Source organism: Osmerus eperlanus, chromosome 5, assembly GCF_963692335.1.
Source record: "Osmerus eperlanus chromosome 5, fOsmEpe2.1, whole genome shotgun sequence".
In the NCBI taxonomy this organism is placed as follows: Eukaryota; Metazoa; Chordata; class Actinopteri; order Osmeriformes; family Osmeridae; genus Osmerus; species Osmerus eperlanus.
The window spans coordinates 2,424,244-2,439,267 of record NC_085022.1 but is presented as its reverse complement, the minus strand read 5'-3'; the positions used below and the strand labels follow the sequence as shown (position 1 = coordinate 2,439,267).

Genomic DNA, 15,024 nt, shown 5'->3' with positions numbered 1-15,024 from the left:
TTCCTAGTCAGGGTTAGCAGGGGGTGCATTTAATGGCAAGAAGGAATACAACAAGCCTGTCGTTAAATGCACCCCCCTCTATTGTCTGTTCTGTATATCCCAGCATCAAATCATTCTTACTGTACACTGAGGGCACTAGTATGAGTAACCATAGTAAGTTTCAGGCATTTAACACTTTCCTAGTCAGGGTTAGCAGGGGGTGCATTTCATGACAAGAAGGAATACAACAAGCCTGTTGTGAAATGCACCCCCCTCTATTGTCTGTTCTGTATATCCCAGCATCAAATCATTCTTACTGTACACTGAGGGCACTAGTATGAGTAACCACAGTAAGTTTCAGGCATGTGACACTTTCCTAGTCAGGGTTAGCAGGGGGTGCATTTCATGGCAAGAAGGAATATAACAAGCCTGTCGTGAAATGCACCCCCCTCTATTGTCTATTCTGTATATCCCAGCATCAAATTATTTTTTACTGCACACTGAGGGCATTAGTATGAGTAACCACAGTAAGTTTCAGGCATGTGACACTTTCCTAGTCAGAGTTAGCAGGGGGTGCATTTCATGACAAGAAGGAATACAACAAGCCTGTCGTGAAATGCACCCCCCTCTATTGTCTGTTCTGTATATCCCAGCATCAAATCATTCTTACTGTACACTGAGGACACTAGTATGAGTAACCACAGTAAGTTTCAAGCATGTGACATTTTCCTAGTCAGGGTTAGCAGGGGGTGCATTTCATGGCAAGAAGGAATACAACAAGCCTGTTGTGAAATGCACCCCCCTCTATTGTCTGTTCTGTATATCCCAGCATCAAATGATTCTTACTGTACACTGAGGGCACTAGTATGAGTAACCACAGTAAGTTTCAGGCATGTGACACTTTCCTAGTCAAAGTTAGCAGGGGGTGCATTTCATGGCAAGAAGGATTACAACAAGCCTGTTGTGAAATGCACCCCCCTCTATTGTCTGTTCTGTATATCCCAGCATCAAATGATTCTTACTGTACACTGAGGGCACTAGTATGAGTAACCACCGTAAGTTTCAGGCATTTAACACTTTCCTAGTCAGTGTTAGCAGGGAGTGCATTGCACTTACATCAAATGGAAAACAAGGCCTGCCATGAAATGCTCTGTATACCCCCTGTATGTGTTTCTTCCCTTCTACTCCAGCATTATGTACATTTAATAGCATAAATGTAATACCAATACATGTGTATGTATAGGGTGGACAGGTCTGAAATCAGAATAGGCCATGGTAGGTGTGGGATTATTATGTTTTATTTTTTCATTTATTTCATTGACTTAAACAATAAGAGTACCTAATATATCTTAAAACAGGATTTGATGGTGAGAACATTTCTTTTGATGTTGATACATAGTTAATACATCGTTTTTAGTACTTGTCTTTTGTAGGCAATAGGCATGTGAACCTTTGGTCCCTTTTCAGGACAGCTGATAGCCTATTCTGGATCAGAAGGCTGTTGTTTTCGACCTGTCTGAGTAACCCACCCTACGCGCAGACTAACTGCATTAAAATCGCATGCCTTTGAACCTATACATTAGTATGAAGAGCCATGTGAAATAACCTGCTACACAAAATACATTTCCTTTGGTAATCATACTGGGGTATATTTCCTCAGAATGCGATGTCGTGAAGCAAGAATGTTGGTTCGCGTTCTTTACTATACGGTTTGAATGACGATTTTGAAGGATTTTCTGTTGAAAATAGCATCTGATATTTACATAGATAATCGAAATTCTTCTCTTGAATTCTATAACAAAGAAAGTAGAATGTGAGACTTCTGTCTCCCCTTCGTTCCTTCACTCTTTGATTCGCGCGCGCTCCCGCGAGGGGGTGCCAATCCAGAGAGAGAATGCATCGGGTGATACAACACCGCGCTTTAACCCAAAGCAATATTCAAATAGTTCATAAAGTAGGCTACATCAGAAAATCAAGGATATAATCCCTACAGTATTCCCTTGACGATAACTACCGAAATACTATCAGAACAATGCACTTCGTATCCTTGATTTCTGCTGTACTTTCTACATGCACTATTTCTACGTCGCTTTGGGTAAAAGGGTCAGTTCAATGAATACAATTTAAATGCAGAAGTGTTCGTGTCTGTGAATTTAATGTATTCCACTAGAGGTCACTGTAACCGTGCGGATGAAATCGTCACTGTTTACGGAAGTCAAAATGACGTGTCAATGTCTACCAGTGCATTGTGGGATTGAAGCGGAGCTGGCAATGGTGACATTAGCCTTGGAACCTAGCTACATCTGAAAAGAACACATTTAGACGCTGTTAAACGGCACCGCTATCTAGTATAGAGATAATTATGATAATTCATGAAAATAACTTATAAACCCTTTATTAAGGAGAAACATATGCCCTTGTCATCGCTTCAATTCTCCATACGGACGGGCAGGGCGAAGCAGAAAAGTGGAATATTGTGTCAATGGACGCTTGTGAGGAGGTCCACGGCGTTTTTCTTTTTTTAAAGGTGGCGAATAAGTAGGCCGGGCACATTTTAGGATTGCAACTGCATTCCTTATTATTTTGATATTTTTTTTATTACATTTTGGTTGAAGTCATCGTCAAAATGTCGACCAGTAGTCCCGATGCGATAAAGAAATTGCTTGAGAACATGCAGACGGATCTGCGGTCTCTATCAATGGAATGCAAAAAGAAATTCCCTCCGGTGAAAGAGGTAGCTATCTGGTTTGCCGACTATATAACAATATTAGCTATAGATCAGTCAATCATACAGGACAATACCTAACGTGATCTATTATCCACCTCGCCACTAGTTTATATAAGCATACGAATGCTGCTGCCACACAGGGATGCGGGGATGGGATGTGAATTGGGAGCGTGTCGATCTTTCAGGACAGTTGTGCCTGCTGCATGACTGCAGTGCCACTGTATGGCATCGGTTATATTGTCAAATTGGATTGTATACAAATAAGAGAGGGACATGATGACTCGTAATAATGACGTGTAACGTTAGTATGTCCCTTAATTTGAGCTGAACGATGTTGCATCGCAAAGACTAAGACAGCGTGACATCCAAATATCTCACCAAGTAGTGTGAGCAGCGTGGAAGAATAGTGTTTACGTATTGTGTATAGGCTAAGTACTGTCCAAAATTGCATGACGTCTTGTATAACGGTAAAGGCTCAAATTAATATTTAATTACCAGATATTTCTTTAAAAGATAGGCTGTTATGCTATTCAGAAACCTTGGAAGAGTATTTGGCCTACGTTAAGTGTGCGTCGGTACAGTGAAATAACAGCATTGTTGTTGTGTGTTGAGTATCGCCATTGTCTCAGACATAGCTTCTGATGCATCTCATCTTCGTGACATCACAGCCTGATCTGAGAACAGAACAGGAGTTTATAGACTAAGTGATGTGACATAGTTCTGTCCTTAAACCTACAACAGACAAACATAACATAGCTACCAGCGTTGAACTAGGCTATTAATTGAGCAAGTCACCTTGGACACTCCTTAGCTACATGACCTCACTTTGACAAAACAAAGCAAACCTGTACTTCTACCAGAACTAAGCAGTGGACTAGGCTAGTAGATGCAACAGTTTGTTGTCCACTGAGAAAATGGACATTTAAATAGAACAGTCTGATTTACCTTTGTTCAATTATAGGCCCATGACAGAAACCATTACAGAACCTGTCTGTTTGAGGGGTTTAGCCAAATAAATCAGAGAATATCATAATTATCTAGATGTGGATCAGGGTGGTGAAAGGGTTAGGCTATAGAGCTCAATGCCTGTCCCTTCCCTTTACCTATATTTATAGTTTCTAGAGAAGAGATGGTTCTCTGTAGTCCACAGGAATGTGTTCCTAGATGAAACAGTCTAATCTGGGTTGCCTGTGGGCCCCAGATCAGAGTATTACTCGGCCAGTAGTGATGGCCAGCAGGCAATACTCTGAGGTTGTTTGTTTTCCTCCAGAATGTAAATCATCTTCTGCCCAGGGAGATCAGAGAACTCAAATGAGCCATTGTGCCACTAAAACTCAGATCACACCGCCACATCAGTGCCTTAGAATAAATACGAATCATTGCTGGACGTTGTAGCTTCCAAAACCCGACTGTTGTATCACGGTCTGGGGGAACGTGATGATGAAGCCCGCTAGCATCTCTTTGTCAGGCGCACTTTCAATCAGGAGGTAATTTGTCTGTGACCTTAGGCAGAGCTGGATAAGAAACACATGGAGGCCTAGGGACATATTCATATGTCGCCTGCCGTTGTTACCCTGAGATAAACCTGTCATCGTGACCGACATACGAGACGGTGTCTGATCCTGTTCGTCCATGTCTGATGGCGACACCTCCGTCAGGGTCGTCTGGGTTACGAGAGAGCAGCAGAGAGGCAGGAAACGCACTGATTTTACATTTTTACATTTACATTTTAGTCATTTAGCAGACGCTCTTATCCAGAGCGACTTACAGTAAGTACAGGGACATTCCCCCGAGGCAAGTAGGGTGAAGTGCCTTGTGCCCAAGGACACAACGTCATTTGACACAGCTGGGAATCGAACTGGCAACCTTCAGATTACTAGCCCGATTCCCTAACCGCTCAGCCACCTGACTCCCTGGTTTTATGGCCATCAGAGCCTCACGCCCCAGACCTCTCTGGCGAGCGGCACCCTGCAGCCTCCTCTCAGTCTGGATGCGTGAGCGCGCTGGTGGCGGCGGAGGCCGGCGGTAGCTCTCGGTGCAGCTAGCGAGGAACGCTGCACTATTTATGAGCCTAGGAAGCCGCCTGTATGGTGAAACACACATCCACTCTGCACACGAGTCATGTATGCCTTGTGTCGGCAGACATAACAAGCCGATCAATAACTTTTTTAAAGGCCTGACGGAATCGTATACCAAGGGGTAGGAGGGAATAAGCTCCTTGAAATTATACGCGGCCCCATTCCAAAACCTGCAGGGTGGAATTTTCCCAGCATGTGTCTTTAGAAAGTCAGCACAACCGCGCTCATGCTGGTTGGTTGCTTAGGGTCAGCGTTCAAACTGAACTTTATTTAAACTCAGAGGGTCACAGACTTGTTGGGACCTGATCTGACCTTGTGCTCAGCAGGGGAACACATGCGACCTGGGATGAGCCTGTCTGCTGAGCTTGTAGATTCTCTCAGACGAGAGGCCTCCTACGTTCTTCTATTGCGAGCAGAAGATCGTTGTGCTCCGTCATAACCTTTTTTGGGGATAGGAAAATAGTTTTAGGGTGTGTGAGTGGGCATGAGATGGAAACACTGAGCTAGCAACCTTGTCTCCATATCCGGGTTGGGTTTAGGAACACATGGTTTCACTCAAGGCTGAAAATCCTGAAATGAAATCCTGACTGCCTGCTTCTCATTAGCAGCTGTGTCTTGTGCCCCTTCGACGTGGCTGGCCAGACTGGCCTCATCTGGATGTGACAGGGCTGACGTGCGCTTGTCTCTGACCCAGCTGTAGATCAGTAGCACCACCGTCATCCAAGACAGGACCAGATCTCGTCACGCGAAATCTCTGTCCTGGCCATCATTTGTCACAGTCACCAACCCTGTCCTATTTTCATTTATTTACCGAGTCGTGTTTCGCTCTTAAGAATAGCCCATCTCTGACGGCATCTATCTGTTTCTCATCTTCCTCATCACGCCATCCATCCTTTGTCATCTCAACCTTCTCATGTGCCAGAACACAGCAGCCTTTGCCGGTATACAGAGAGCAGCATTCAGATATTCACGTTAGCCTGATCCTAGCTGGGGGACAATGGCTAGTGTATGAAAAGGATTCAGAGGAGAACCCTAACAGGCTATTTATAACGTGGCAGTCTTACTTTCAGCTTTCTCATCATTGTGGTGGTCTGCTGCTGGCGTTGTTGTGGGGACGGAATTACGGACCAAAGATTCCCAGTTGTGCCGCACACAGCCTGCATAGTGTTGCACAGGAGGGCCAGAGAGAAACTGACGACGTAGATCAGACTTCAACGCCTCTCAGCGTTAACAAGTTCTGTAGTTTAAGAGGTGAATGTAGGGAGGAAGTCCGAGGTGTTAAAACCAGAACTGAGCGCTTGTGGTGTCAGAATGTCAGTAAAACCTGCTCTTCCTCCTCACGACACAACTCCCCCCGGCTCCACCACCTCACTTGAGAACTTGCTTAGACAAGGCCACGCATCACGATCTGTCTGTTGCCAAACTTGTTTGTGAAGACCCACTTCTGGGCTCATCCCATGCTGCCGCTCTGGGATTCGAGGCACGGTCGATCGACACATCAAAGGGTCTCCTTACATGCTCCGTAGAGGCGGGATCTGGAGTTCATCTGGAGTCAGAAACAGGCACGGCGAGCAGAGCTCGTTCTGCTCCTGCTCTGTGGGTCAGGGTTAGGCCCTCCTGGCTCCGCTCGGAGGGACACAGCAGCGAAGGAGACTTTTACATTTTTTGAAGATTAACTTAAGACGGCGTCCGGCCTGCCGTCTCCTCGCCGCCCGCCGCCGGTAATGCCTCGTTGCCTGGTAACCGGGAGTTCAAAAGGTGCCGTATCGTGGCGTCCCCCCTCTCTGCGTCCCGGCAGCAGGTCCTGGCTCATACGAGGGTGACATGGTGGTCGTGGGGTCGCTGGAAGAGCCAGCAGAACTGAAACCAGCTGGCTAAACAAGACAGGCAAGAGCTCTTGTCTGGAGATTCGGTCTGAAATCCAAACGTGATCAAAAAAATAGGCTAGCCAATCTGATTTGAGTTTTTATTTTTTTGTATTTTGGAAAGCCATGAGGAAGTAACGTGGCTGTGATAGGCTCTGTGGGCTTTCACGGACTAGAAGAATAGAGTCACTTGTTTAAAATGTAGGTCCAGCGCAGAGATTCACGTCCAATTGGGGCCGTTGCCTGGAATGACTACATTTCAATTTGTTACAATCACTTTTTAAACAGTAATTCAATTGTAAATTGCTAGTTTGTGAGGTGTGAAAAGACAGCCTAAGCTCTGTTAACGTTTTCCATCGAGCTCTCCCTCATAGCTATGACTCATGTGGATACTTATGGAGCTCAGTAAAGCTATGCTGGTTTTGTGTTGCCAAATGACATGCTGTTTTCAAAGTGGTCACGAGCGGCCAGCTGTTGCCGCTGATGTTGAAATGATTGCAGAACTGGAGTCAGGAAGAAAGGAGAGGAGGGGTCAGGAAGAGAGGAGAGGAGGAGTCAGGAAGAGAGGAGAGGAGGAGTCAGGAAGAGAGGAGAGGAGGAGTCAGGGAGGAGAGAGAGGGAAGAGGCCGAGAGAGAGAGAGAGAGAGAGAGAGAGAGAGAGAGAGAGAGAGGAGGAGAGAGAGAGAGAGAGAGAGAGAGAGAGAGAGAGAGAGAGAGAGAGAGAGAGAGAGAGAGAGAGAGAGAGAGAGAGAGAGAGAGAGAGAGAGAGAGAGAGAGAGAGAGAGAGAGAGAGAGAGAGAGAGAGAGAGAGAGAGAGAGAGAGAGAGAGAGAGAGAGAGAGAGAGAGAGAGAGAGAGAGAGAGAGAGAGAGAGAGAGAGAGAGAGAGAGAGGACTGGGCAGGGAGGGAGGGGGGTGAGATGTTGGAGAGAGAGAGGGGGGGAGAGAGAGAGAGAGGGACTGGGCAGGGAGGGAGGGGGTGAGATGTTGGAGAGAGAGAGAGGGGGGGAGAGAGAGAGAGAGAGAGAGGGGGGACTGGGCAGGGAGGGAGTAGGGGTGAGATGTTAGAGAGAGAGAGAGAGAGAGAGATAAAGAAGCCTCTGTTGAACTACTCTGAACACAGCAATGGTTGCCCCCCCCCCCCCCTTCTTCTGCTTAGTCTCTCTCTTCCCCAGCGGTCTCCTCAATCCCTGACACAAGTCTCTCTCTCTCCATCTTCCCTCCTCTCCTTCCTCATTCTCCTTCCTCTCTCCATCCCTCCGTAACCTCTCTGCGGTACCCTGATCCTCTTTCTCTCAAGAGACATGTCGGCTAGCCTTCTTCGTTAAAGTTTCATTTTCGAATGAAATTGGACTGATTACAGCGATCCCCTCTCCTCCTCCTCGCTCCCTCTCGGGAACGATAAGGGGGTGAAGTCTCTCTTACCGAGGTGTTAAAACATGTTGAGAGTAGCTATCCTATGAGGCTGTTCCACTGAGCGGAAACGGCTCCACACCACTCACCTCTACTTGCCTTTTGTAGTTTTCCATCAAGCGTATCCGACTACCTGGTACTTTTTGGGTGTTTTGGGTCATTTCAGATTGTGTGCTCCGTCGAAGCTCCAAGCGAGCTGGGCTGATACCGAAAAACACAACAGACTACTAACTGCTCAGAGAGAATCCTGCACAAACCCGCCATTTTTAAATAGCCATGGTAAAATACCGGCCTGTAATTTAATTCACTAGACTAGACTACTCGATTAAATGTCAACCCATAAAACCAGGTGGTTGTCAGTTGACGTTTGTCTGTTTCACTAATGAAAGGACCCGGCGAGAGGGTGTCGCGTTGATGACGAGTTGACAACATGCTGTGGAAAAAAGTGTCTGCAGTTAACGCCCAGTCGGCAGTTTGGCCGTGAGGAACCATGAGGAACCGTGAGGAACCATGAGGAACCATGAATAACGGTCTCTCTCTGCTCTTTGCTTCGTTTCCAGGCGGCAGAGTCGGGCATCGTGAAGATCAAGACCATCGCAGCGAGGAATACGGAAATACTTGCAGGTGAGCGGGCGATGCATGGATGGATGGAGCTGTTCTTGTTCTTTGATTGAAGAGAGAACCCCTTCAGTAGGTTGGGATTATTCAGTAAACAAGCCAGCGGCCCACTCATAATTATATTCCAGGGTTTTGATCCATGGTGATAGCATACTGCAGCTAGGTATGCATCAGCTGCCTGATGGATAGATCTGTACTGGTCCTGGAAGGCCTGCATGTTGAATGACATCCGATGAAAGTAATGATCTGTCACTCGGAGCTCTGAGATTGGTTCAGTATTGCATTGTGGTTCAGTATTGCATTGTGGAAGTTATTGCATTGTGGATTAGCTGCCAACATTTGGGGCTTGTGTATTTCAGCATCATAACTTACTAGAGCCAATTAGTGTGTGTGTGCTTTCCTAAAGGAATGTTTCTGCGTACCATTGTTGATGCTGTAATGGTTTAACTGAGTGTGTGTCTGGTGTGTGTGTGTATTGTGTCTGGTGTGTGTGTGCATTGTGTGTGTCTTGTGTCTGGTGTGTGTCTGGTGGTTTTCTTGTATCTGGTGTGTATTGTGTCTGGTGTGTGTGTGGGGACAGCTCTGAAGGAGAACAGCTCAGAGGTGGTCCAGCCCTTCCTGATGGGCTGTGGCACCAAGGAGCCCAAGATCACCCAGCTGTGTCTGGCCGCCATCCAGAGACTCATGTCCCACGAGGTGGTGTCGGAGGTAAGACTCACACACGCACGCACGCACACACACCAGACAGACACACACACACTCACATATCAGACAGACACGCACACAGACTAAATAAACAAAGGTACAGGCAAACAAACTCAGATCACAAAGACACACACAAAATCCAGTGCAAATACAGTCACACACACACAAACCTGAAATCAATACCAGTTACTTGTCTTGAAAGTGAAGTGGTCAGATCCTCCAGCAGGTCTCCCTTCCTGGTTCCCTCCAGGACCAGGCGGTGTGGCTCATGGCTGCAGCAGGCTGGATGAAGCTGTCTGGACCATGTGGGTCTAACAGAGGCTTCACATGGGAACACTAGGAGCTGTACTGGAGCTTGTTGTTAGAACAGTTATACAGACATGTGCATGCAGCTCTCTCTCCAGAGTCTCATCTCTGTCTGCCATCAGCTACAGCTCTGAGCACTCTTCCAGAGTGGAAATAGACTGTCTCCTCCTCCTCCTCCTCCTGCTCTTCCTCCTTCTCCTCTTCCTCTTCCTCCTGCTCTTCTTCCTCCTCCTCCTCCTCTTCCTCCTGCTCTTCCTCCTCCTCCCCTTCTTCCTCTTCCTCCTGCTCTTCTTCCTCCTCCTCCTCCTCTTCCTCCTGCTCTTCCTCCTCCTCCCCTTCTTCCTCCTCCTCCTGCTCTTCTGAATGACAGGCGTTATCTCCACTCCACAGCCGACACCAGCCTGGACGTCTCATGCCACCAAAATTTGTACGGGTGCGACTAAAATGTTTCCTCGGTCGCACCGGTGCTCCTAACCTCCTCGCATCCGCTGCCTCTCCTCGGTCGCACCGGTGCTCCTAACCTCCTCGCATCCGCTGCCTCTCCTCGGTCGCACCGGTGCTCCTAACCTCCTCGCATCCGCTGCCTCCACGAAACGAAGCGTTTGTTCTCCTTTGACGGAACTCACACTCATTGTTGGATCATATCGTGGTCTAAACCAATCAGAGACAGAGATGGGGCGGGTCTTTGCCTCTGATTGGCTGTGGTCCAGATATTCCTGTAGGCCTACACTGCTCCGTGCTGTGTGATTGAAATTACGACCTGAGCACCAGAGAATCAGTTACGGAGCTGGGCCATGGAGCTAACCCATGGAGCTAGGATTTTGATGCTAGGGAGAGTGTGGCAAGCTGGTTTAGCCAAGGCCAAAGGGCAAGAAGGCCAAATTACAGGTGTTGGCCATCTGCAGGGCCTGCGACAGCAAGGTGGGACCCGCTATAAGACTTTGAGCCATGAAATGTTAGGTCTCAGTTCAGAGAAGCACTTTTAAACAGTAGCACTTTCTATTTTGATATGTTTTATTTTGCTTAAAATGTTTTAGCTTGGCAGCTCAGCGAAGCACTTAAAATGTTTTTTTTTTTATACAGTATAATTGTGCTTCAAATAAAAAAAGTATTTACCTATACCTTATTCTTGTTTAACCCTTGTGTTATCTTCATTCTGACCCATCAGTCATTGTGACCCACCGTTGTATTGCGACAACTTTATCGCATACAAAAACAAAGTGAAGCATTTTCTTTGAACCGTTGGGCTGTCTCAGACCCGCCACATTGCGAAGGTTAAAAGAAAATTATTTTTATTTGTTTTTGTATTGGGTAAAATTGGGTAAACACAACGATGGTTCGTTATGAACCTTTGGGTCATGTGACCCGAAGGCAGCACAAGGGTTAAGATAATTTATATATATTAATTTATATGGAGTGTGACAAAAATAAAAATTTGGGTGCACCTAAATTTTGTGCTGGTGCACCTAAATGAAAAAGTTAGGCGCACCAGTGCAACCAAGGCAACAAGTTAGTCTGGAGCCCTGAGTCTGATGAAACCTCCAGGCTGATGTCGGCTGCAGTCTGGGTCAGAATGAGACGTCTCCCCGTGCAGACAGCCTGCTGCTTAACACAGCCAGGAAAAGAAACTACCCAGGGGGGAAGTGACCTTGTGGCCCTGTTTGGTTCAGTATCCCCAGATGATGTGTGTGTGTGAGACTGTTACACTGCCCCCTGGGTGTACAAGTCTGAAGTGTGTTTGTGTGTGTGTGTGTGTGTGTGTGTGCAGGCCGCGGCGGGGAACATCATCAACATGTTGTGGCAGTTGATGGAGAATGGTCTGGAGGAACTCAAGCTGCTGCAGACAGTCCTGGTCCTGCTGACCACCAACACTGTGGTCCACGATGAGGTCCTGTCTAAGGTACACACACACCTGCTCACCTCCAACACTGTAGGGGTTGACCGATATGCGTTTTTCAGGACCGATGCCGATACCGATTATTACAGATCAAGTAGATCGATAACCGATATTTTGAACCGATATATATGTCTAGTGTAAAAATGAAAATTAATGTCAAAATTCAGAATAAGAAGGCCTCTGACAGAGACTCTCTTTAAATTATTTTAACCATATATTTAATTCTGAGAACTGTTAATAATAACAACATTAATATTCATAATAATAACAACATAAAACGTGCAGGGAGCATCTAGCAGCATTCTGTAAACATTTTGTAAAACGTAAAGTACATTTTAACCACAACAAGCAACAAATGAACAAATAATGGAGAAAAAAAAAAAATATATATATATATATTTCATCAGCAAATCGGTTTTGAAAAGGACCGATACCAATAATCATAAAAATGCTTAATCACAACGCCGATAATCGGCCACGCCAATAATCGGTCGACCCCTACAACACTGCGGTCCTGTCTAAGGGATACACCTCTCCCCTCTCCCTCCCAGGCCATTGTGTTGTGTTTCCGGCTGCACTTCACCAAGGACAACATCACCAACAACACAGCAGCAGCTACCGTACGTCAGGTGGTTACCGTGGTGTTTGAGAGGATGGTCGCCGAGGACGACCGCTTCAAAGGTCAGCTGACCCGCACGCTGGCCAATCAGACGCCTCGCGGCGCTCCGCATGGCCCCCCTCTCTATCTCTCTCTTTCTTCTCTCACACATATTTTTCCTCCCCCTCCCACCCCTCTTCACCCCCTCCTCCTCCTCCCCCTCCCACCCCTCTTCACCCCCTCCTCCTCCTCCCCCTCCCACCCCTCTTCACCCCCTCCTCCCCCTCCCACCCCTCCCTTCACCCCCTCCTCCTCCTCCCCCCTCCCGCCCCTCTTCACCCCCTCCTCCTCCCCCTCCTGCCCCTCCCCTCGTCCTCCCCCTCCCACCCCTCTTCACCCCCTCCTCCCTCTCTTCACCCCCTCCTCCTCCCCCTCCCGCCCCTCCTGCCCCTCCCCTCCTCCTCCCCCTCCCACCCCTCTTCACCCCCTCCTCCTCCTGCCCCTCCCCTCCTCCTCCCCCTCCCACCCCTCTTCACCCCCTCCTCCTCCTCCCCCTCCCACCCCTCTTCACCCCCTCCTCCTCCTCCCCCTCCTGCCCCTCCTCCTCCTCCAGGTGTGGCTGAGCTGCCGCCTCCCACCCAGGGTAACACCAACCGCAGGTCTGTCAGCACGCTACGGCCCAGTGCCAAGGATGCCTACATGCTGTTCCAGGTGAGTCCACCAGGAGGAGACAGACTTCTCCCTCCACCCGGTCACAGGGCTCCGGAACTGCCATTATATACATCATCCTCCTCTACCATCTCGTAGACCCAGAATGTTCCACCAACTTCCCAGTTCCTCACTAACTAGGCACCATTCTCAATTCTCCAGAAATCAGAATTTTCTTAGTTAGCTAATTTTTTTAGTTAAGAACTAACAGGATGAATCAACTAAAAAGGAAAATAGCCATCGACATGTCTGGTGAACCAGGACTAGTTTGCGACTTGAACCGGACTAGTTTGCGACTTGAACCCGTGAAGTCCTCACCAGCGCTGTTCCCCGTGTTCCCTCCAGGACCTGTGCCAGCTGGTGAACGCAGACGCCCCCTACTGGCTGGTGGGCATGACGGAGATGACCCGCACCTTCGGGCTGGAGCTGCTGGAGTCGGTCCTGAACGACTTCCCCGGGGTGTTCCTGGAGGTAGAGACAGACACAGGCCTGCACAACACCTAGGATGACTGCGGGAACTATAACTTTAAATATATAGTGTTAAGAATCATTCTGCATCCTTCTATATTCTATATTTGAAAGAATAGCAGAGATAACGACAACTATATAACAGAATTATATAGTTAGGATCAATTTCAAAATATTTTTTCCCCAACTGACAAAACTATAAAACACCGATAACCAATCAGAATCCATCTGAATTGAAAGCGGTCCTGCATTCCAGATGGCAGACGACACTGCGGAGAAACTAATCTAGTCAGAGGGGTGTGGACGCAAATACAGTTTAGCATTGTCATCCTTGGTGTGAACGTGTCTTTAGATGAAACGCAACAACAATGTAGACCTCATCTGGCCTCATCTGGCCTCAGCTGGCCTCAGCTGGCCTCGGCTGGCCTCCCAGCCTCACTGCAGGAGTGGTGCTGCCCTCTCCCACACTTTACTGACGGAGAGGGAGAGACTGGGGTTTCCGGATGGAGCGAGCGACACTCGATGCCAGATATAAATCTGTGCACTAAACATTCCCCGGCTTCTAAAATATCAGACTTTGATTTTGATCGGATTTTGATTACACTGCTCCAGCTGAACACTGATACTAGAGATGCATCCCCTCCTCCTCTCTCTCTCCTCCCCCTCCTCCTCTCCCCCCCTCTGCTCTCCTCTTCCTCTCCTCTTTTCCTCCCCCCCAGCACCAGGAGTTCAGCTTCCTGCTGAAGGAGCGCGTGTGTCCCCTGGTCATCAAGCTGTTCTCCCCCAACATCAAGTTCCGTCAGGGGGCCAGCGGGCCGTCCCCGGCCCCAGTGGAGAAGCCCTACTTCCCCATCTGCATGCGGCTGCTCAGGGTGGTGTCCGTGCTCATCAAGCACTTCTACAGCCTGCTGGTGAGGGGCTGGGGTACACACACACTCAGATACACACACACACACTCAGATACACACACACACACTCAGATACACACACACACACTCAGATACATACACACACACACACTCAGATACACACACACACACACTCAGATACACACACACACACACTCAGATACACACACACACACACACACACAGTCAGATACACACACACACAGTCAGATACACACACACACACACTCAGATACACACACACACACACACTCAGATACACACACACACAGTCAGATACACACACACACTCAGATACACACACACACACTCAGATACACACACACACACACAGTCAGATACACACACACACACTCAGATACACACACACAGTCAGATACAAACACACACACACACACACACAGTCAGATATATGTACAGGCACAGTCTCAGGCATCATGCTAATTGTGTGTGTGTGTGTGTATGGTGTGTGTGTGTATGGTGTGGTGTGTGTGTGTGTATGGTGTGTGTGTGTGTGTGTATGGCAGGTGACAGAATGTGAGATCTTCCTGTCTCTGCTGGTGAAGTTCCTGGACGGAGAGAAGCCTCAGTGGCTGAGAGCTGTGGCTGTGGAGTCAGTCCACCGCCTGTGTGTGCAGCCTCACCTGCTGCGGTGAGCACACACACACACACCCTGATACACACACACGTATAAACACACACACACCGCACACACACACCACATCTGATCCCTCTGTCCGCTTCACATAACCCCT

General features: G+C 47.9%; 2 protein-coding genes across 2 annotated transcripts in view; one reads left to right on the top strand and one right to left on the bottom strand.

Moving 5' to 3' along the window:
• The first annotated feature begins 2,569 nt into the window (after positions 1-2,569).
• mon2 (MON2 homolog, regulator of endosome-to-Golgi trafficking) overlaps positions 2,570-15,024 on the top strand; it is a 30,072-nt gene continuing 17,617 nt past the window's right edge. The window contains 9 exon segments of the mRNA XM_062461035.1: positions 2,570-2,713; positions 8,622-8,685; positions 9,260-9,387; positions 11,459-11,590; positions 12,139-12,268; positions 12,799-12,896; positions 13,239-13,364; positions 14,081-14,272; positions 14,797-14,921. Of these exon segments, the coding sequence (XP_062317019.1) occupies positions 2,606-2,713; positions 8,622-8,685; positions 9,260-9,387; positions 11,459-11,590; positions 12,139-12,268; positions 12,799-12,896; positions 13,239-13,364; positions 14,081-14,272; positions 14,797-14,921 (1,103 nt within the window). The 5' untranslated portion in view covers positions 2,570-2,605.
• LOC134020774 (E3 ubiquitin-protein ligase AMFR-like) overlaps positions 4,528-15,024 on the bottom strand; it is a 343,986-nt gene continuing 333,489 nt past the window's right edge. Inside the window, exon 14 of the transcript XR_009930443.1 lies at positions 4,528-4,616. The gene's annotated coding sequence lies outside the window, so the exon portion shown is untranslated. The remainder of the gene's footprint in view (positions 4,617-15,024) is intronic.